The sequence below is a fragment of the Eurypyga helias genome, unplaced genomic scaffold, assembly GCF_000690775.1.
Source record: "Eurypyga helias isolate BGI_N326 unplaced genomic scaffold, ASM69077v1 scaffold26244, whole genome shotgun sequence".
NCBI classification, from domain to species: Eukaryota; Metazoa; Chordata; class Aves; order Eurypygiformes; family Eurypygidae; genus Eurypyga; species Eurypyga helias.
The window spans coordinates 14,054-36,487 of NW_010244808.1; the positions used below are offsets into that span (position 1 = coordinate 14,054).

Sequence of the window (22,434 nt, forward strand, 5' to 3'; positions counted from 1 at the left end):
AGATCTTGCCAAACTACATGTCTTCACCTGCTATACCCTCAATTGCAAGAGGGAGCATACATAACGTGTCTGTGCTGCTAATGAAAGGTATTTACCGTGATGACATGTTGCTGGTGAAATTACTGGTGTAATTCAAAAAGGAAAATGTATGGTGCAGGTCTTGCTTGATCTGATCTACACACATTATTTTCTGATTTTTAGTAGTATTTGAAGCTTTTTCTAAAAAGGTGGTTGAGATGGGAAATTGTTCCATCTGGGCTTGAACTTGAAAATAAAAATCCTCACCGGGTTTATGTTAGTCAGTTATGTACAAAACTTGTGGTAGAGGCAAGTCCTGCATGGGAAATACCAAATTAAGGAAACGACTAGATCTTTAATATGCATAATAAGAATATTTAGGGTACAGCTTACACAATCTTTACTTTAGGTAGATATATATTACAGTTGTGTAATATATGCTTTTGAAGCCTGTCTCAGAATTTAAGGCAGCCTCTAGTGAGGGGGTCAGGAGGAGACTCCTTTGGACCAACTATGTGTAACTTGCCCACCCTCCCAGCATCCTGGTCTGGCCAGCCGTGCCAGCGTGGCAGGGTGCAGAGGCAGCTGGGACCGCAGGTGGGTCTGCCGCGGCGGCTTTCCGAAGCCCGTGTTTGGCGAGCGGGTCTGAAAGGACGCAGCCGTAGAGGCTAGCCATTGAACGTGTGGGGTCTGCAACGGTTTTAGTGTTCATCTGTGCTACAGTAATAGCAATTCTTGATATTCAAGCATTTTAGCTGTTTGTTTGTTTTTTCTTTGTCAGCATCATTAACATTTCATTAGAAATGTAAATGCTTTTTAAAATTTTATTTTAGCATTTGTGTTGTACTTTTTGGCTTAGTTGTTAAGTTACCTGTCTCGTTTTCCATTTTTCATTTGCCTTGTATGTTATTTATGTATCTTGATTTCCAGCATGCTTATTTTTGTATTGTTTAATAAATTTATTTTAAGCTGATTTTTATTGTATTTTTTTTTCTCTCAATGGAGGACAGATTTATTCAAACACATTTTTGAGACAGTGAGCACTCCGTTCTAAAAAAAGGTCATGTTGTGGAAAAGTAGGTGGAATAAGCAGATGTAGTTAAACCAGTCATTGAAAACCTCTGTAAGATTTCTTAAGTCTTTTCATACCCTAATCTAATTATTTTTTCTCATCGAACTATTGTCTTAGAAAGCTGAAAGCAAAAATCGAAGTAGTGAAACTCTCGCCGTGACTTTACTAATAAAAACGTCGTGGCACAGTGGGATGTTCGCATCCCTGTGTATTTGTGTGGTTTTGAAGATACCAATTTGGTCAGTTGGAAAATATGTGGTTAATGGTAACCGTGCCAGGGTAGTAACTGTTGATCCCGAGCATTGTGAAGTGAAAAATACAGCCTCTAACAAATCATGCGTAGCATGGGAGTTGGTCCAAAATCCACATCCTTGTGGAAGCAGCAGTGGGGTCTGAGCAAGGATTAGTTGGATCCGGGTTCCTGGTAAAGCATTTGCTCTTTGTCATAGGGTTGCTTTTTTTTTTTTTCCTCTCAGGAAAATTTATCCAAGATACTAAATAGAAGATGTGTTTATAATGTGGTGATTCCGAGGCAAGATTTTGTTACCAGAGACAGAGGATGGCAATAATTACTAATTCAGTTTTTCCATAGATTAGTTTATAAACTGCAGTTACTTGTACTAGTTTTTAAAATCAGTATGTTCATTCTACATAAAATACCACATATCAAAAGAGTTTAACCTCTAAATGTCATAAAGGCGAGGGAAGGTAGAAGAGTAATAGAGACCCACAGGTTCTTTACTGTAGGGTTATTTTGGCTCTTGAATTTTGGTTTTCATTGTGCGCTTGTGTCAAAAGACCGGTGGGTGAGTAGATGAATAAAAAGGCAACGGAGTCAGAAGAGGGCGGGCGGGGGGAGCAGAGAGTATGTTGGGTTTATTGTTCTTGTTTCTCTTGGTCTTGATACATACATGTCATTGATGCTGTGAGCAAAGTAGTTAATAATGAGCTTCATAATTTATATGTAATGTTTTAGTATCCTAAACATTGTTTATAGGCTTTTACTGTTTTATTTTTTCAATTGTGTTTAATATTGCTGCTGTTTTCTGGTGCGTGTTCGGAAGCGGTTATTCCAGTGAAAGAATAACAGGCATTTTCAGCAGAGTTCTGAACTGGGATGATTACGTAGACCTAATAAATTATCTTCAGTGCAGAGTCTCTGGAGGAATTTGAATATCCTTAATGTCTATAGCAGTTGCAGGGCTGGCAAGAGGCTTTAAATCAGGTGGCAGTCTAACGAAGACTTAATTATTTTTTCATCGTGCTAGTATCTGTGTTCCACGCTTGTCACATCTAGAAAACTCGTGACTGAGCAGCGTGTGTGGTGACGTACTTCTGAAGGATAGGTCATGCACAGCCCCGTTTTCTTTTGGGAATTTGTGTCCTGGTGTTTTGAGTAGTTTCTTGCAGTCTAAATTATTAAGCGACTTAGAATCAAGTGTGGTTTCTGCTCTACTATTTGTTCCTTCCGGAGAACATTGTGTGCAAAACAGAGATGTCCTCTTCCCTTTTGCTTTTCATGCAAGCAGAAGTTAATTTTATTATTGGCTTTCAATACTGCTTTATGCAGACTTTTGGTATCACTTGGACAATTGGCATTTAAGAGTTTCTGCAAGACTTGAGTGGCACAGCTCTGAACACAGCTCGGTTAATTCTGAAGATGCACGTATGCTTCTGTGCGCAGCAGGGCCTTACCTAAGGGATGTAACCTTGTTCTTTTCTTACTTCTTTTTTTTCCCCACCAGTTTAGGTAGTTTAAACAACTTAATTTAATGAAGCTGACACGGGTGCACAACCTAGAGTAAAGCTGTTAGAGTTAACTGGACCATGCAGGTGTTTTAAAAGGGAGAGGCAGGTGAATAATACATATTTTGACACTTCAGCCCTAAGGCTGATGAGGAAACAGGGTTGAAGGAAGGACCAGAATGCTGTTCTACACCCAAAACGTTCCAGCCAACCATACGTGCGTGTATTTAGTTCACGCGGCGGGCACACTGGGGAGCGTGTCTGTTGCATGGTAGCGCTTCCTGTTTCTGCTGCGCGGATTGTGACCCAGCTGGCATGTAGCTGGTGCCTTCTGTAGTGTCATCTGCACGCATTCTCCATACCAGTTGTTCTTCCTGAAGGCAAAAGCTGTCTGCTGTGTCTCTTCTTTCCAGATTTCCTCTGACACCTGTTAACAGCAGGTCTTCTCTGGTTAAGCAGCACTTACTATTTTGTAAGTGATGGGCAGTTGGTAGTGCTTCTGTTAGAGATCACTCTCCATTAATTTTGTTATTTTTTGGTCAGACTTGGATTAAAGTCTGACTTCTCCCCTCCCCATATTTGCACTTGTGTTTATCTGTTTGGCATCATGATTTTTCAGTGATGTTGTTTGAATTTGGTTCTTACTTTTCAACTGCTCAATATTCTGAAAATTTGAAGTAATTGTTTTGGTAGGTAATACAGTCAACAAATATCTGTTATTTTCTTTGCAAGGTTCTTTAACAGCTAAGTATTGCAGTTATGTAGGCTTTTCGCTTGAGCTGACAAACAGCTGGTATGCAGAATTTGACATATTCATGTGGTGGTAGAAAACTCTTGTGCACGCTGTAAATCGGGAATTTCTGTTCATACTCTATCTTTTCCTAAATTGGGTCAGTTTTCTGTAGTTATCGTAACCCGCTGGTATGAAGTGTAGGAAGTTCTAGTGAGTGTAAGCAACCTAAGAGTGAAACCATAAGGTCGTAGAGCTTGGAAGGGGTCTCTGGAGTTCATCTAGTCCAACCTCCTGCTCTGAGCAGGCTCTAACATCAGTTGGATCCTGGTGCTCAGGGACTTTGCTGGTCAAGCGCTGAACACCTTTAAGGATGGGGTTTCTGTAATCTCACTGGGGAACTTGTCCTCGTGCTTTACCGCTTCCATCGTGAGGAATTTGTTTCTAACCTCCAGTGGAAAGTTTCCCTTTTTGCAGCTTGTGATGGTGACTCCTGTCTTTTCACCGTGCGTGATGAGCTTACCAGCACGTGGAGTTCTTCCGGCCTTTAGGAAAGTCCTAGAAGTGCATAGGTGAAAATGGCTTTTGGTCAGCTCTAACTAATATTTCACCTCCTGCTGTATTTTCCTGCTGGATCCCAATTATTTTTTAAATTATATCATTGAAAATAAAGTGATTTCAGGATTTGAAAACTTTGCATTCCTCTCCTTTTCTGTTAAAGCGTAACAGGCGAAGTGCAGATGTGGAAGTATTTTATTTGCTGAGGGACAGCATGTTACTATTCAGACCCCTTGTGATCCGAGCGCTTACCACAACAATGAACTCGGAACACAAGTGGGGTGATAGGAAGAGATAGTGTTGCTTGTTTCCTGTTGATGTCATTCATTAGCCCAGCTTTTTCCTTGAGGCAGGCAACTTTATTGTTTGTTCAGGAATTACTCATTCAGTATCATTTTTTTTTGGACTGGTAGACCTGGATTTGGTTATATGAGTAGCTTTGGCTTTCTGTGTGGTAAGTGCATTTCATGCTTCTTTTTAAAGGACTTATCTTTTGAAGTTCTCCAACCTGTAATTGTTTCAGGACAACTAGTTAAAATGTCATTTCAGTTGGAGAATAAACTGTTGTGATCAAATCTGCTTAAAAAAACCCAAAAAAATACAAAACCAAAAAAACCACCAAAACCCCCCATTGCAGAAAAGGATTAAGAATTATGACTGAGGACGTGGAGAAGCTGAATAGAACAGCTGAGTGTGTTTTGCCCCATGTACCAAAGGCTGATGGGGAATAATAGGACTGTTCCCCAGGTTTGGAGATGAAACTGGAGGTGGAAGGTCTGTTTAATATTTCCAGTGGAAGAAAGACAGCTATTAAATAGTCTAGAAATTAGAAGAGGATTTCTAGAAAGTGGTTCCTGGTAGTTTAGAAACAACCCTCCCAACAAGGGTAGAGTTTCTGTCAAGACTTGCCCTATTCTGCTTTTAGCCTGTAGGGTGTCAGCAGTCTCTTAGTTGTGAAGTTTCAGTAAATATATTCTGAGAACATCCTCTTATTTTGGGAATAATTCCAGCTTCGAGTCCTGTAGTTAAGAGCAAACTGTTGTCTGAAAAAAAAAAAAAAAAGAAAAAAAAGCGGGAGCATTACTCTACTGGGTTGTGTGAATATCGGTCATAGTCAATAGGTCCTTGAAAGGGCAGACGTTCTTTTGTCCCATCTGCTCAATACAGCCAGCGTCACCAAAGCACCCATCAGCAGTCTGCTTTATTCCTGTGACTACTGTTGATCCCAGTCCTTTGGTCCCAAATCTTGCAGTGTTAGTCATGTCTGTATCCACTACTTCAAAGGCTCTTCGTTTTTGGTGGGTTTTTTTGTTGGGGTTTTTTTTTTTTCCCCTGCATCCAGAGTTAGCTGGTCAGTGTTCGTTCCCCTTGGGAAGTTTTCTGTATACAGTCCGTATGGTTTTTTGTGTGAAGTGTTCGCAGGGGTTAGCCTATGAAAGGGCTGAACAGGAGCTACCAAAGGTCATACCATGAGATGATGACCCTAAGATTCCTGTGATAGTTTTCTGTGAGAATTAACTATTTTACCTTTTTTGAACTTCCAGTCATCATAATTAATTGACAAAACATTAATTGGTAAGAAATGCTGGTAAGAAATGCTGAAAAAGTTTGACAGCAAACTTAAAGCCTTTGAGAGGGTCATTAATTTTTTTCCCCATAACTGATGCTTTGGACATGGCACCAACATTTAAGTATTTCCATCCAAAATACTGATGGCAAATGAATACGACTTAAAACTGAAAATTTGCCTGGTATTCATCTTCTGTCTTGAAGGGTGAAAGTCTTTATGCCTTAAACATTTCACTTGATCTAGTAAACTTTTTGTTGAAACAATTTGTCTACCTACTATTCCTTTGTCATGTGGTTCATGGCAAAGAACACAGCAGTAACAACTTACGTCATCAGGACAGGAGCCAGGTTGGATTTTTCTATTATTCCCTCTTGTTAAGTCACAGTTCTTTGTCATTGCCTGATTCACTATAGTTCTTCTACTTTGGTTTTACGTATTAGGGCTTAAAAAAATTTGCTTGCTGGCACAATTTATGAGTTTACGAATGTCCGTGAAGGGTTTTTTAAATACCCTGTCAGTATGTGGAATCAGCCAACTTTAGGTATTAAGTCTAGTGAAAGACAATTAAATTTTTTACTTCCCATTTTAGGAGTTTTTTGAGTGATAGGCTTAATTCTGAGTTGTCTCCAGAGGTAAAAAGTGTACTAATTCGTTGATACCTGAAGAAGACAGAAACAGCAGGTAGAGCCAAGCATGACCATGCTCACCGTAATCTGGTCAAGGCAGTTTCGGTAATCAAGTTTCTCTCATTGTTCTTACCTTTTCAAGTGAACACAGTCATCCCCAAAATGACGTGTGAAGCAGAGCATAAGACATCCGCAAGTTGCTGTTAGTGAGTGGCACTGGAGATCAGCTGCTCTTCTACCAGGCGTGTCGTTGGCCAAGCGTGCGTGTGCGTGGGGAGGGAAGCTCTAGGCACTGGCTGCATCATCATGGAAGGCCCGGGGAAGCTTTGGCATTCATTACTGACTGCCTCCTGTTGCTGTTGAACAAATCAGGGCCACCTGTGAGTTGCTCAGAGGAATCCATGGCAGAGTGATATGGCCTGTGTTCATCCTAGTGCCCGCTTTTAATATTGCCCAGTGTCATTGTGTATAAGGGAATATTAAGGCCTTCTTGCAGGATTTGTCCTCCAACTGGAGAAGCTTCTGTTCCTGGGATCTTGAAATCTAATACTGATGGAGTCACTGCCTTTGACTCTTGTGCTCTGACTTGCGTGTTCTTTTTTCTGTGTACCCCTTGAACCAGTTCATCTTTGATGGTAGTTTTATCAGCTGGAAGGGGAAAGACTCGGTCACTTAGTCACTGTTCCTCCCACAACACTTCCTGATGGCATACAGAGTCCTTCTTGCCCCTAGTGATGGCCTGGGGAAGGTGAAACTGCCCCATCCATGCACCCTGGGCATGTTCATGGTGTACTTTTTTTTGTAGACAAAAATGAGTTTGGATGCCCTGGTTTTGAGGGGGGAGGAGGCTTGCATGCAGGGGCTCAACTCCATTTCAGTTTGTGAGTCCTGCTCTCCACATCTGGAGCTCAAGTTCTGGAGTCAGTATTGGTGAAGGACGGATTCTTCTGCCTCCACTGGGGGAGGCAGTGGTGGGATCGAGAAACATGGCTGGCCAAAACAGCCCCGGCTGGCCCCTGGGGTTTACACATCTCGGAGTGGAGTAGATGGGCGTGGGCTTTCTGAAAGAATCAGTCATTGAAGGTAAGTAGATGTTTCCCTTAATATGGTAAACATTTTGTTTGATTATTTAACTCAATGAATTTTAATTAAACAGTCTTATCTGTAATTTAAACAGTCAGTTTACTAATACTTTAGAATTAATCAATAGCAGGAACTGTAAATATTAAGTCATTGCGAAGTCTCGGTGTCTGTTGTCAGGAAACCAGGTCTCTGCTTCTGTAGCCCACCTTCTGCGAGGACAGCTCAGCCAGTGCCGTTGTTGCTGTCTTTCAGGCACCTGAACAAAAAAACCCCATAGCATGAAGTGAACCATTGCTTAAGGATTCACAGAGTATATTGGAAATATATAGTACTTCAAATTTCATTTACAAGATGCTACATCTCCTTTATTTAAAAAACAGAGGAATGAAATTCAATCATCTGAGCATCCAGAGGCTGTTTTATAGAACTGAGCTCAGCCCTATCTGACTCTTGCTTTTTCTCCAGATGCGTTAAAGGATTTCTTTCTGTTTTTTAACTCCCTGAAGAGCTTGCGCCTCCTGCCTGCTAGTACAAATTAACGGGTAGGGAGATGACATTTTGAGGGATACCGGTGAGACGGGCTTTTTCCAGAACTTTATGTCCACTTGAGGATCATCTTACGAGCAAGAGTTTGGCATTGGAAGAGGTGAATTCTGGTTTTGTCTGTCTTTCATAGCCCCAAATGTGATTGAAGGACAAGGTAACCTTCTGCTCCTGATTTCTGCTTCCTGTGTCCTTTTTAGGGTGTTAGAATTTTATGCAAAATAATAGAGCAGAAGAGATGGAGAAACAGTTACAGCATTGTGCTAGCTTGTAGCAAGTATCATTTTTACATGCTTTTAAATATCAAGATTATTTTTAAGTATTCTGATGAAAAAAAAGTCTTTGGGCAGAGATGGGTGAAGAAAATCAGTTTACTGTTAAATGCATTATTGATACTCTGTAATTTGCAATTTCAGGTAGGCGTAGTCTAGTACTTGATACTTTGACCTATCTCTAGAAGGTTTGAATCTGAAGGAAATGTGAGTGAGAAATGTATTTGAAACAGTAGCTGAGTAGGGAGAGAGAGAGAAAAACCATTTCTGCTCAACCTTCACCTGCAGGAGAGCTGCCCTTTTCCCTGTGCGACTGTAGCCCATCCATTGCCCAGTAAGGGAGATTGACAGTTGTCCTTAGGATGAAGGAAGGGGTTTATTGTGTGGTTTGGGGTTTTTTTAATTCTTCTCCTGGTGTCAAGAGATCTTCAGTGTATATATTTGGTTTAATTAAAGGTTTTGTGTGTTCAGCTACAGGCACAGCGTCTGTGGCAGGTGCTGAGACTGAGCTACCAGTACAGGGATGTCTTTTGGTGCTTCTGAGTCTGAAATGAACCGAGTCAAAATTCTTGGCTTTGTTTTCAGACTTGTGGAGGGACACACCTAGGACCATAGAGTTGTACTGTCAGATACCTACCTGCCAGTGGAAAAACGTGGTTAGTCAGAAGAAGAAAACGACCAGCTTTATTCTAAAAGATTGGATTTGGATTTGAAACCGTTTTAAAGGTTGAATTGCAACAAGAGGACGTTTAAAAGCATACTAGGATTTTGAACAGCTTGACAATTAAAAAAAAAATACATCTCAGGACTGCATAACTTTTCCTGTCAGATACCTACCTGCCAGTGGAAAAACGTGGTTAGTCAGAAGAAGAAAACGACCAGCTTTATTCTAAAAGATTGGATTTGGATTTGAAACCGTTTTAAAGGTTGAATTGCAACAAGAGGACGTTTAAAAGCATACTAGGATTTTGAACAGCTTGACAATTAAAAAAAAAATACATCTCAGGACTGCATAACTTTTCCTGCTGGCTGCCAGCCTCCTCTGTAGCTGGGTGGGTAATTCAAAGTTCAGAAAACCCTTTCAACATACAGAGTTGACCAGCACGTTTGACTGTTTTTAATGAATCACAAATTCGTGACTAAGCAGTAATATTACCTAAAATAACCTATTCCTTATGTTTCCGTGGGATCAGCTCAACTCTGCAGGTGCAGTAAGGGTCTGTATGTAGGCTGCAGAGCGCTGGAACAGGTCTTGGTCACAGTCCTGAATGTGGTTAACTCCTCGAAACGATGCCAGACTGACAGCTGTCCGTACTGCGCTGCCGTGTGATACAGCCACGGGGAGACTTGAGAACCTCCTCTGTGGACCTGGGTAAATAAATCACTGGCTTGCCTGAGGTACAGTTGGTTTAAAGCTGCTCTGGGTATTTATACATAAAAATACAGCCTCCTTTGTGGCTGCAGCCTAGACATAACTCATGGGAGAAGCAGCTTTCAGTATAGACACGAATTGTGTTTCAACACGGCTGCTAAAACTGAGGCAGTCACTGAGGAATAAACAAGTGTTCTGAGAGCCAGATCGTTTTGTACCCACAGCCCAGGCTGTGTGAATAATCACTGTGCAAGTGGCATTTCGAGTTAATTCCACCGGGGAGGCTCCAAAAATAAACTTGGTGGTAGCAGCTTTGAAAGGTAGTGGTGCAGCTTCGACTCCAAAAATAAATGCTGCACCCGCAGCTCGTAAAACTAACGGGGCCGGGTGTCGCCGTCCGTCCCGAGCTGCAGGGGAGCTCGCACCATCTAGAGGAGAAGACCTGAGAGCTGGTGCGTTAGGGAGGGACCAGAGGCAAATAGTGACAAAGTCTTGTTTCCTGTGTTGGTTTCAAAACACAGAATGGTAAATATTTGCAGATTCTAGAGTTTTCTGCACTTTATTTTAATTACATGAGGAAATGAGGCTCAGTAGTGCAGAAAATAGGCTGAAGAGGTGGCAGAAAAAGTCCTGAAGGAGAAACTACAGTTTTATGGAACAGCTGGCCATGCTTGTATTTTCAGATATTTCTGTACGCCACTACGTGTATGCATTAATGCATTCACCCATCCTCTTATTACTTCTAGTGTAATGAGAACGAAGACTCTCCCTAGGAATTCTGACTTCATAACTCCTTGTGAGCCTTGTGTTGATGTGAGGTTGGGCAGGAGGCTCTGTTAGAGGCGTTGGGTTGCGCTAGAGGTCAGTGTGGCCTGTTGAACGCTCTCACTCATGGGGGAAGACTTATTTTTGCATGCTTGAGTTTTTTAGAGAAATTATCTTTTCTTACGTACCTGTTAGTTTTCTGTAGAATAAGGTGACGTTGTGGCTTGATCTGGAGGCTGCTTAGGGTGTCTTTGTGGACTGTCCATCCATAGAAATACTCCCCCTCACCCGGGCGGCACCTGAACTAGCCTGGGATGTGGTGCGTAAAACACCGGGCCGAGACGGGTGTTGTACCCCGGCAGGCTGCTTGTGCCGGAGCGGGGCACGCGGGTGGGCACAGACGCTCGCATCCTGGCTGTGACGTGGAGGTGATGCCGAGCTGAGTGTGGCGAGCTCCGAGTGTGCCAGAGGTGTCCGTGTGCCACTGGCACGGTGCACGTCTACATACCTCTGAGTCCTTGGGGCACGCGGGATGCGAGAGCTCTGCTTGTGCCAGACCCACACTGGCAGTTTTAAAAGCTGTGAGAAACTGCAGTGGGAGGGCAGAGCGCGAGTTCAGTGCTTTTGACAAACCCCTGTTGTTGGAGTTGGGTGTTTGTTTACAGTTCAGGTTTAGTTTTTAAAAGGAAACGTTTTACTTACCCTTAGGTAATAACTTTCACTTTGTTTCAGGGGAAACAATGCAGAAGCTCGGTTGCAAAGATACTGACTTTCAATCAAGATTCCTTTCTGTACAACAACCAGCTTAATTTCATATTGAAAAACGATGTTTTTAAGGAAACCTGTGGCTGTCTTTTAGACCTGAACAGTGATTTTTCCACACCAGCCTGTCAGTGGGCCCTGGAGAGCAGATTCCGGTTTATTGCAAGTTAGTTGTAAATATAAAAATGGCCAGTTGTAAAGATAAGCAGCCCTGTCTGGAGTCTGAATGGAGAGGCACGTGCATTCATCTTTCAGATCAGTCTTGGGTTTATTTTTGTCCTTTTGGGGACTACTTGCATTTTAGGTTTAATTTTGGAGTTAAAGCTTCAAAATTAATTTTGAGCAGGCTTTTTTTTCCTGAATTTTATTTAGAAACCTTATTTGCAGGGAGAAAGTTCATCTATAGGCTGTGCTTCAGCGTAGTTGGATTACCAGTCAGTGTGTAAAAACTGGGTGACCGGGTTGTTTAATTTGTGCTCTGGATTCACATTTTCTGCTGTTCTTCATTGTTGAGTTTTCTGTTTCGTGTGTCTGGGGTTTTTTAAATAGGTTACCGTTGCTGTTTCAGAATTTGTGTTGGCAACTTTTAGATTTCAGGGTTTGGTTTTTTCCACTGATAAAATAAGTATCTAAAAATCTGTAATTTTTCTGGAGAGCAGGAATAATGTTTTGCTACATGCTCTGACCCTCGTCATGGAATCAGCTTTAGGAAAAGTAGCAGAACAGCGGTACTGTGATGTCAAACTTGTGTTGACTTGGGAGCTTTTTATTACCTTGTGCAGTCCCACTTGGCTCACGTAAACTCTCTGCTCCTGCGTTACTCATCAGTATGTGGCCGTTTGTGAAGGTCTGTAGTCATCGGTCTCTTCCCAGTATGAAACGTTAATCCTGGTTCACTAGACAAACACTCACCTTAGACAGCTTAAAAATCTATTTTTTGAATTTCAGAGTTAATCCAGCGCTGAGCCGGATTAGCGATGCCGTGTGCTGTTAACAATGGGTGCGAAAGCCCAGCACGTACAGCAGCGGCTGCCGCAGCCCTTCCGGCACGGGGCGCGGAGGCGCATGCAGCGTCTCTTGGCAAGCGGGGCCTTTGCTCCTGTGTCCAGTACGTCGGTCTGACCTGGCTACCAAGCAGGGGTGGCTTTCAGCCAGGTGAGGAGAGACTACAAGAGATATTACCGAGGACTTTGCGCACTCGTCTTTCTCCTGCTGGTAACAATGTGTTGCCGGGATCCGCAGTTTCAGAAGACCGTCTGTCAGGCGTTCTGTGTAAATCGGGGAATTGAGCTGCATCACCCTCGGCTGTTGGCGCAGGTGCCAAGGGAAGACAGCCAAGGTGTCGTAAATGCAGATGAACTGTGCTGCAGCGTCAGGAGGTTTGAGTGGTGTGGAGAACTGCGCCTCGGAGACGCTTCCAGGCGAGATGGCGTAATTTCTCCGGTGTGTTCTGCAGCGCTGAAGAGCCACAGAGCTCTGGTCCCACCAGCGCAGCTCTCCCACAGCCAGGAGCATTTGTCAGGAGCCTGGGTGCTGTTATGCCCCAGGAGTGTCGCGTTTACGCGGGATCTGCTCCAAGATGGCCATGCATCAGAGACAGAGGCTCACTCTGACAGTTACTTGTCATTAAGGGAGCCCTGAGCTGAAGTTTGTATCCCCGTTTATTGCCACACCTCTGTGCTGGGCAGGCAAGCCTTTAAAACTGCATTCTTTGAGCCAGTTGGCCAGGAGGGCAGGGTTCCCTAATGGCAACAAGGTGTCCTGTTTGGAGCACCAAAATCCAGACGTGAGAAGAGCGTGCTGGCCTTTTTCTCAGCTAGTTCTACTCCCTCCTCTTCCCCCTTGCTGCATCTGGACGTCCCTTGTCACCACGCTGGGTCTGGTGAAGTTCAGATATGGCAGAGTTCTTGAGAAACAGTGTGCACTCAAACGACCTTTTCTCCCCCCGGTATTTCGAACACCTTTTTTGAAGGCTGACCTGCAGCGTTGTCCCTGAGTATCACGTAAAGAGCATTGGAAAGATCAGAGGGGTTTGTTTGTTTAGCCTTGTCTGTGTGGCCTTTAGCAGCACATTTTAAACTGCTGGGCTTGACTATTCCTCAGCCAGCTGAGGAAACAGTGAAATTGGGAGTAATATTTTTTTAGCCTGTACATTCTGTAATGTTTTCAAAGACATTTGGGGGGGGGGGGCACGATGCTCTCAGGAAGCAGGACACAGTAGGAAATTAAAATCCGGATTCAGTGACCTTTTTAGCTAAGAGCTTCTCATGGAATTAATCCAGCTCTGAGCTAAATTAATTTTTTCCAAAGGATTTGTTTTCCTTGCGTGCGCAGCTGTTTGGCTTTTCTCTCCCGCGCCAAGCTCACGCTGCTGTGCTGGAGCCATGGCAGCAGTAGCAGAGCGGGCAGCCACACGGGCCCGGCGTGGCCAGGGGGCCAGCGTGGCCACCTGCTTGGGGTTGGTTCCTGCCTGGGGCTGGGTTCATCTCTAACAACGCTGAAGCGTGCGAGGCAGCAGGCAGAAGGCGCCAGGTCGCTCTCTGCTCGCTGCGAAACCAAAGCGGTTCGTTTCCATCTCTGGGCCTCCATTTCCCATCTGGGTGCCGATCAGGGTAGCGGTCTGCTCTCGGTGAGGTGTTCGGGGAGATCTGCTGATTACAGCTAGGCAGCAACACGCACGCTCTTCTTCTGCCTTTAGAAATAAACCCTCTGAGCGGGCCTGTGTTGAGAGGAGCGGTTCTCACCTCAGCCCTGCATGGGGATTTGCTGTTGGCCATCATGAGACTATTTAGCCAAGTCTCCTTCTGTGGGCGTGCGGCTCCACCGGGAAAGACTCGTTACACGCAGTCCCCCAAGGCTGTTGCACGTACCGGTCAAGCCTCCCAGATCAGTCAGATGTGCTGAAATCTCACTTGTGGCAAGCAACTTCACCATATTCATACTGAAGTTAAACTTGGGTTTTTGTGAGGTTTTTCAGGCTGGTACACAGAGAAATTGAAAACCCAAACAAAAGCCATCCCGTCGTACCACCGTACTTGATGGGTGTTATGGGGAGGTGGGGACAGCTGTGTATGTGCTGGGTGTGTGTCCCAAAACGCCGCGGCAGCCCTCGCGTTTCGCTGCGCTTCCTCCGTCGGCCTGCAGCCAGTTCCCCATCTGAGCCCCGCTGCCCAAAGCACTGAGCACGGACGGGCTTGGGAGGCGTTTACAGTAACTGCAGTATGGAGCTTTGGACTAGGAGTCACTTCAAAGCCTAGTTTTCCTTTGTAACTTCCAGTCCTCCATCTCCCTCAGTTTGTGCTTTTGGGGTTTGGGGTTGGTGTGTTTTCCCTGTTTTTTTTGCTGTAGGCTCCCTGTGTTTATGTGAAATGTCTGTCGCAGTGGTGTGACTTCCTGCTGCTCCAAACTCTGAGTGTTTCCTTCCTTTAACTTGACCTCGGCAGAGTTCTTCAGCGGCAGCGGTCTTGATCTTTCTTTCTTGTGCTGCTCCAGCTCTTACGCACAGGCTTGCAGAACAGGCAGTTGGACTCGGGAGGTTGCGGTCACTGGGCCATCCCCGAGGAGAAACAGGACTTACCAGCACTCAGCTGAGTTGGCTGTAGATTCCTCTGGCTGTGCCTGAGGCCTCGGAGACCTGCTAACCTGTGCCAAGCACTGGGACAGGTTGCCCAGAGAAACTGTGGATGCCCCATCCCTGGAAGTGTCCAAGACCAGGCTGGATGAGGCTTTGAGCAACCTGGTCTAGTGGAAGGTGTCCCTGCCCATGGCAGGGGGGTTGGAACTAGATGGTCTTTAAGGTTCCTTCCAATCCAAACCATTCCATGATTTTAACCTGAAGGTGAAAATACAAGGTGGTCTGGGACTTCTTTTAATGCTGGGGGACACAAGTATCCCTGAGAAACCTCTCCTTGCTGCTTTCACCGCCTGGATGTTCGGTTTCTAAGAGGCGCAGATGTCTGCTCACCTGTGGCCCTGTGGAAATAGGCCAGTGTTTTTGCAGAAACCTGTGGGAGACTGGCTTGAGGGAGGTGATTTTTTTTTTGGTTTGTCTCTCCTTGTTGTGGAAGGTCAGTGCAGCATCAGTTTTCTCCTCTCTGTTACTTGGCTGGTGGCAGTGACAGAACTTTGTAGACGCAACATAAAAAGCAATGCAGTGTTTAAAGTTTTCTGGAAAATTCTGTGCAGCAGTGCCCCGAAGCAGCTAAATCTGTTTGTGATACGAGATGCTCAAAGCTGTCTATCTTGTTGATTTTGTCCCTCATTAAAACTTGCACAGTTCTTACAGCTGAGACGTGTTGAAAATGTGTGTGGGGCCAGGTTTGTAGACTAACAGTGATGTTTCTTACTAGAGTAATTAATACAGCTGAGAAAATCACTACTTGTCTGGGGCTTCACTGAGGTTATTTGATGTTATATCAAAAGATCCTACTTCTGTCTCTAAACCTTGCTTTTCTCGTAGTGGTTCGTTATGTGATAGAATTGCATAAAGGAGTTGATTTCAAGAAAGCCTCTGTGTTAGATGTTTGCAATGAAAATCTGTAATGCAAAACAACCCCAGTATCATCTCTTCTGCTAACATAGATTTCCCTTAGCATTGAGTCTCCTCTGACAAATTATGATTTGTCCATGCAGCAAGGATCATCTTTTTTTATAATAGATCAGAAATGCATGCTTTCTGGTTCTATTACTGTCCTTACAATTTCAACCTTGGAAAGACAGACAGAAAAGTAGTGGTGGCAAATCAGGCTGGACTGAATTCTTACAGTGTTTTACCCTGTACCGCAAAACGTGGCCAGGGAAGAGGGTAAAATTAAGAGGTTTGTAAACACTGGACTGCCTGACCACACTGGGCTCTTTTGGGTTTTCTGTTTGTTTTCGTTTTGAGGAAAGAAGCTAAATAAAGTGGCCTTCATCTCTCTCTGTAGGTGAAGTCTGTGATAAATCTGCTGTTCGCTGCCTACACGGGGGATGTGTCTGCGCTCCGGAGGTAAACATCCGTGAGGGGTTGGCAGTAGGAGAGCTGCTGGTTTGGTACCTGCTGTTGTTGTTTACTTGCGAGTGTGTACTGTGCCCGTGCTAGGGACATCCGAGCTGCACTGGAGGTTCAATGTGTTGTGTTTGCACACTCCAAATTACTGTATTTTAATAGCTCAGGTTTTGCCTGACTTCTCTGGTTGAATGCATTTGGAAAGAAATGCTTGAAAAACCCTACCTATGCATAGAGAAGTATGTATCTTGAAAAAAACAAACCAACCAACCCGAAATACAGCCAACAACCCCCACCTAAGCATCAAAAAATTAACCCTCACACTATCCTGTTAACCCCGTTCTTTTCTGTTTCTTTGGACTGTACGGAAATCAAATTCCTCAACCATTTTTTATAGTGGTGGCAGAAGGTCGGGGCTGTACTCACCTGCCTTACGGTTCAGTTCTGAAACTGCCACCAAAGTGCAGGGTGGAAAACGCACATTGTTGTTGGAGAGGTTAGGAAGTCCAGCTTTGCTTTCTAATCCGGAGTAGAATCCGGCAGCATTTACAGTCATAGTTGTAGGAGACTAAATAAAGGTACTAATTTGGCTCAGATGTACCTGAATACAGTTAGGGGTAGAAAAACTTGTAGAGTCCAGCTCTTCTGTCCCAGCACACCGTGGTGTGACGGAGGGTCTCTCCCAGTACCATACTGCTGTCCAAGAGTTTCTGAGTTGGGAGTCCTTGCTGGATGTCCTCCGCTGGCGTAAATTTACTGTGCCTTTATGACTTAGCTTGTCCCTGTTGGATAGTAAATTGGATGTGTTCACTGTTGGGATTCCTGCAAAGACCTGTTATATTCCTTTGTAACAACTAGAGAGCAGGAGTAGAGCTGAGCCCCTTATTTTTAAGGCCGAAGCAGCGGGGGCCCCTTCTGTTGCAGCTGAAGGTACAGCGTGCTCGATACCGTTCCTCTCCTTCGGCAGCGGATGTGTCATCCCTTCAGCACAGGGTGAATGTCCCACGCTAGCTTTGTAACGTGTTTTACTTATGTAAGACTTCTCTGTAATCGCTTTTGGGTTGGTTTTTTTTTTAGGTTTGCTCTGTCAGGAATGGATATGGAGCAGAGAGACTATGACTCACGAACAGCCCTGCACGTGGCCGCTGCAGAAGGTAACGGCTCCTCGCACGCGGCTTGCTGTTAACGAGCATCGTCGCTCTGCATACACACGTACCTGCTCCCCAGGATTTCTTGTCTCTACGCATAGGGACGTCGATCCGTGTTAAATGCATACACTCACAGCCCTGCTTTTTTACAGGACACGTGGAGGTTGTTAAATTTCTGCTGGAAGCATGCAAAGTGAATCCTTTCCCCAAAGACAGGTGAGTGGGTTTATGGGCAGGCTGGAGGAGACGTGCTCTGACTGCACCCCTCCAGCCCCTGTGGGGAGGGGTGTCTGTCCAGTAAGAGGGGAAGGCGTGGAGCTTGTACACGGAAGCAGAGGGAGCGGGATCCTCCTGGTTTTCTGTAGGTTCTGCAAACGGGAATAAAAAGTGGTGATTAAAACCACTAATTAAAAGTTATGCTCAGCTCAGGAAGTGTTTTCATGGCTGCTGAGCTTAGTGTGGCCTCTGGGCTTAATTATTGTCGCAGAACATCGAGAACTAGGGTTTTGGTGCTTTTGGCTCTGTGCATACGTGCCAATCTTAGAAATACCGTGCTCCTTCCTGCAGGTGGAATAACACTCCCATGGACGAAGCTTTACATTTTGGACACCACGATGTCTTTAAAATTCTTCAAGAATATCAGGTCCAGTATACGCCGTCAGAGGATTCCAACAACGGCAAGGAGAACCGAACGGTCCATAAAAATCTAGACGGCTTACTATAATCATGTTCAGCTAGATCCTAAGAACCCAATCACTTACCTATTTAATTGTGGTATACATAAGTAATGAAGAGCGTGTGTGTTTCTATCTGATAGTGGTATATATTTTACAGAAGTCTCTGTTACTTCAGTGTTATGTTACAGGAGTTTCTATACGCACAGGACAAATCCAATCTCTCTCAAAACAAACAAAACCAACTAAGAATCTCCCTCCATAATGTGAGCAATATTACCTCATGCTGCATATAATTGATGTATAAAAATATTTAGCTGTTGTTGGCTTTACTGTGCACTACTCTAATTTATTTTTGTGTTCTATGTGAACTCTCGTCTGTGGTCAGGAATTCTTCTGCCGAGTTTTTGTTCCTATAGCCCTCTGTTTCCAGTATGGCCAGGATGAGCCAGAGTACTGTCGGGTATGAGCGTCAGTGAGGTTTTTCAAAAGCTGAGGATGCTGATGTAGATTTAGGCTGGGTGTGTTAAGTAAGGATCTGCACTTATCTTAGGGGAAAAAATGATGAAAAAAAGGAAAAAAAAAATTCCACACAACCTTGTTTACATAATGGAAGTATCAAGAGAGCATATAGGTGACAGTTGTCAGTGGTCTAGGCTTGTCCTTAGAGATAGTCTTGTCAGGGAATCTGTTTTAAGGTTTGTTTGACCAAATGGCACAGGGGAATGTCACTTGTAACATCTAACAGCGTGTAGTGGGTTTTCTGGTTTTGTTTTGGAAGTGTTTCTTTCCACTGCCTTTGTCTGACCTCTCTCCGTGTTCAGCTGCTCAAGTACTTTCCCCCTAAGCGGGGCAAGCGGGTGCTTCCACCCTGTGCGGTCACGTTCCTCGCAGGTGTATTTGCACTACGGCAAGCCTTGGCAAGCTGCAGAAACCTCCCTCCTGGGCTCCCCTGTGCGTGCTTAGGGGTAAAACCCCCTCCTGGGCTCCCGTGTGTGTTCCTGGGGGGGACACAGGAACCAGCGAGGGAATGGAAACGTGAAAGGCAGCGAACTAAACCAAATAGTACCTGTGGATCTGACTGACTTTAGGCTTGTAGTAAGGAACACGGGTGGAGTGAAAGAGCTTTAAGGAGCACAGAGCCAGTCAAAGCACGAGCAGAGCAGGAGGTAAGCCAGATTTTTCAGGTACGTTCTCTTCTTGCACTGCCGCCAACCAGGGAGCAGGATATTGCATCGGCGGGGGCTCACTGGTGGAGGACGGGAGTTCGGCAGCGGGAGCACAAGTAGGCGATGCCTTCCGTGGTGAACGCTGGCACTTCTTGTCTTGCCACGGAAGCCAGCTTGGCGCGCGCCCCGCCGTGGGAGATGCAGGGATCTGTTGTTTGCGGGAGTACAAGCTGACGACAGCTCCCTCCCCCCCGTGCAATCGCTTCTGCCAACGCTGTGGCGTAAAACCTGAGAGGTGGGCAGTCAGGCGAAGGTAAGGGTTCGATACTCACGATGCACCACAGACGTAGGCAAGAGTTTTAGCACAAGAACTGTGGGCCAGAGTCGTTTCGCACACGAAGAGGAGATCGAGAGCTGTGTATAGGGCTGATTTTATCCTAGCGCGTAGCGCGCAAGTCCGTGGTAGATAGCAAAGGTCAAATTTTCACTTCAGGCGCCAAAATCCTCCTGAAATAACGCGCAAATTGTTTCTAGAATGGCCCAAGCACTTTATATAAAGGCGATCTGAACCACGTTATCCTCCTTTTGCGAATGGGTGCACTAAGGCTTAGGGAGAAGGAGCTTCTCCGGAGTGACCCGGCAGGTCAGGATAGCTGAGAAGAAATCCCCTCGGGTTCCTGTACAGTCTCTCGTCGATACGCTGCCATACTGCCCCCCTCCCGGGGGGACAAACCACAGGGAGGAGTGCTTGATACTCATCACGAGCAGGGACTGTCTTGGTGAGGGTGAGATCTTGGAAGAGTCTGAAGTCTCAAGCCCTGGAATCGCATTTCGAAGCTGTGGTTATCAAACACTTTTTCTGAAGAATCTTACTGTTCTACAGCTGCTTGTTGTGGTTTTTTTCCCCCTTTTCCTGAAGATCGGCTGTTTTTCTGAAGGCTTTTAACCTGTTCTTTCCGCATCCCGTGTCACAGCCACCTTGGTTCTCACCGAGAACTAAACAAACCGGCCTCTGGCTCTTCGTTGAGCCCCGTCGGTCACTGAGGAGCACAAGGCCTCGTCTCCCCTCAGTTCCAACGCTTTCTCTAACAACACGTCTGTCAACTTCAGCGCAGAGGAATGTTGTCAGATGGACTCGTTTAGTTTATGCCGTATCTCTGTGCCGATCTGGCTGCTTCCCTGTTTTTTTTTCCCCTAGTAAACTATATCCTTCAGCTTCTCAGAAAAATACCTGATTTAGCTTTATTTAACTGAAATTTGCATTGCTCAAACTGGCATTTTAAAAAGATAAGCATACTAGGTAATGCACATACATACCAAAAAAACCCAGAAGGCAGCATTTTAACCGAGTTCAGTTTCGGGACAGCCGTGATCTTTAATGTTGACGCTTTCCTGAGTGATGCAGAGTGCTCGTGGCTGGCCTTAGCTTCCGTGCATTTTTGCTGGGTAGTTCTAGTATTTTCTCGGCGCGAGAAGACGCGTCGTTTTGTAACGTCCACTCCGGCGACACAGCTGCTTAGACATGGCGTTATTGGTCAATATTAATATATGCAGTACATTGGTTTGGCTGTTTATCATTCATGACACTGACGCGTAGATTTTCCCGTGAATAGCTTTTGGTTGTCTTCTCTTCCTTATGCTCCAGAGAGGATCCCTCCACTCTTTTGTTTTTATGTCATACGTGTTCTGTATCACAACCCAAAATCGTTACGCTAACTTAATGCTTTGTACTCAGAAATATTGTGGTAGTCTTAGCATTAATTAGCCTGTCTGTGTGAACAAAAGGCGTTGTACCGGGCTGCTTTGGGGCTGGACTGCCAGTGATGACACCTACTGGCAGTGCCCTTCTGGTCGTTCTAGCTGACCGGGCTGATCTTGACTTCGAGATTCCGTGTTGGGAAGAGACAGTGATGAATGTATTTCTAGCAGTTTCCCATGAATGATTCTAAACTTGAGCTGTACTGGTTCTGAAAATGAAAGTTATTTATTTTAAGAAATAAAATCCAGATAGTGTTGCTTTTTACAGCATAATAAACGGAAATACCCAGATGGTGGTGGTGGGTTTTATTGGTTATCTCCCTGACTGATGTTGAAATAAGCCATCGGGCGTGGGGAATGCTGTCCAGGAAAGCTTGCTTTGGTCACTTCCATTGTGCAAAGCTTGAAGGAAATCTGAATGAGTTTATCTGATCGAGCTCTGCCTTTTATTTTTTTAACCTACACGGCTCGAGCTGTCTCCTTTGGTTGCTCTTTGCTCATGTTGGGATTCCTGAGTGGACAGGCCCAGTGCCCTCAGCGGCTCTAACTCACTCGTGCCTACTCCTCACTCCTGCTGTCCTACCTCACCAGCGCTTTCTTTCCTTCTCCTCTCTGGCTGTGTGTGCCAAAGCCTGACAGGTGTGAGGCCCGGGAGCAAACGGATGCAGCAGCTGGCCCGCTTGGCAGCTCCCTGTTTAGCTACAGCGCAGTTACCCCACTGATCAACCAAAACAGAAATTCAGGATGAGTTTATTGAAGTCTGGCTGGGGGAGAAAAATCAGCGACGTGATACAGGCAAGAATATTAGAAATATATTCTAACAGCCACCTTCTAGGAACTCTCTACTGCGGACTGACCTGCCACAATGCGGCGACGGGGGGGTGTCTGTGCTGCCTTAGGCTGCAGAGCTGTAAGTGTTGAGTTGCAGAAACAGTTTGAGCTGGGATGTACAGTTAAACCCCTGGCAGACACATCACCTTTACAACACAGGTAGCCAAAACACGAGAGAAGGGACTAAAGTGTCAACTGACAGTTCCAACTGTTTGAAATGGCGGAAGACTGTGCCATGGGGGAACAAACATTGCTTCTCCACTCCTGGCTGTGTAAAAACAAAGCCATGAATAAGGCCCTTGCTTTAAATATTCTCACAATATTTCATCCTGGATGATAAAATTGACATCCAGAAGTAATGAAAACCAACAATGGACCGTGGGTACAGCGTGTAGCTTACGAAACACACCCCGTTTTTGTGTTACAACACAGATACGCGTTCAGGGAGTTCTAAGAAGTTAAAAGCATTAAAGCTAACTGTAGCGATGTTCCGTAGCACTCGGTTGTTAACCTCAGTAACCCGGGGCACCGCAGTCAGTCTGTGGAGCAGTGCTTTCCGTGTAAATATGTATGTCACGTGCTCTAGGCCCTTGAAATCTTCTCCCTCGAGCTTTTGCTCAGAGACTGGGACCAGCAGGAGGGGCTGCAGTCCCGCTGCCTGCTCACCCGCAGTCTGCGCTGGTGCCTGCCCTCCTCCTACCGACCGGCCGCTCAGACAACCTTGCCTCTCAACGGTGAGCTGTTAGTCAC

At 45.1% G+C, this 22,434-nt stretch overlaps 1 protein-coding gene across 1 annotated transcript in view; it reads left to right on the forward strand.

The window, feature by feature from the left end:
• Window positions 1-18,154, forward strand: part of LOC104508310 (glutaminase kidney isoform, mitochondrial) — a gene marked incomplete at its 5' end in the record, with an annotated part of 28,936 nt that extends 10,782 nt beyond the window's left edge. Inside the window, 4 exons of the mRNA XM_010149882.1 lie at window positions 16,043-16,104; window positions 17,182-17,258; window positions 17,405-17,468; window positions 17,820-18,154. Coding sequence (XP_010148184.1) covers window positions 16,043-16,104; window positions 17,182-17,258; window positions 17,405-17,468; window positions 17,820-17,976 — 360 coding nt within the window. The remainder of the gene's footprint in view (window positions 1-16,042; window positions 16,105-17,181; window positions 17,259-17,404; window positions 17,469-17,819) is intronic.
• Window positions 18,155-22,434: the final 4,280 nt, after the last annotated feature.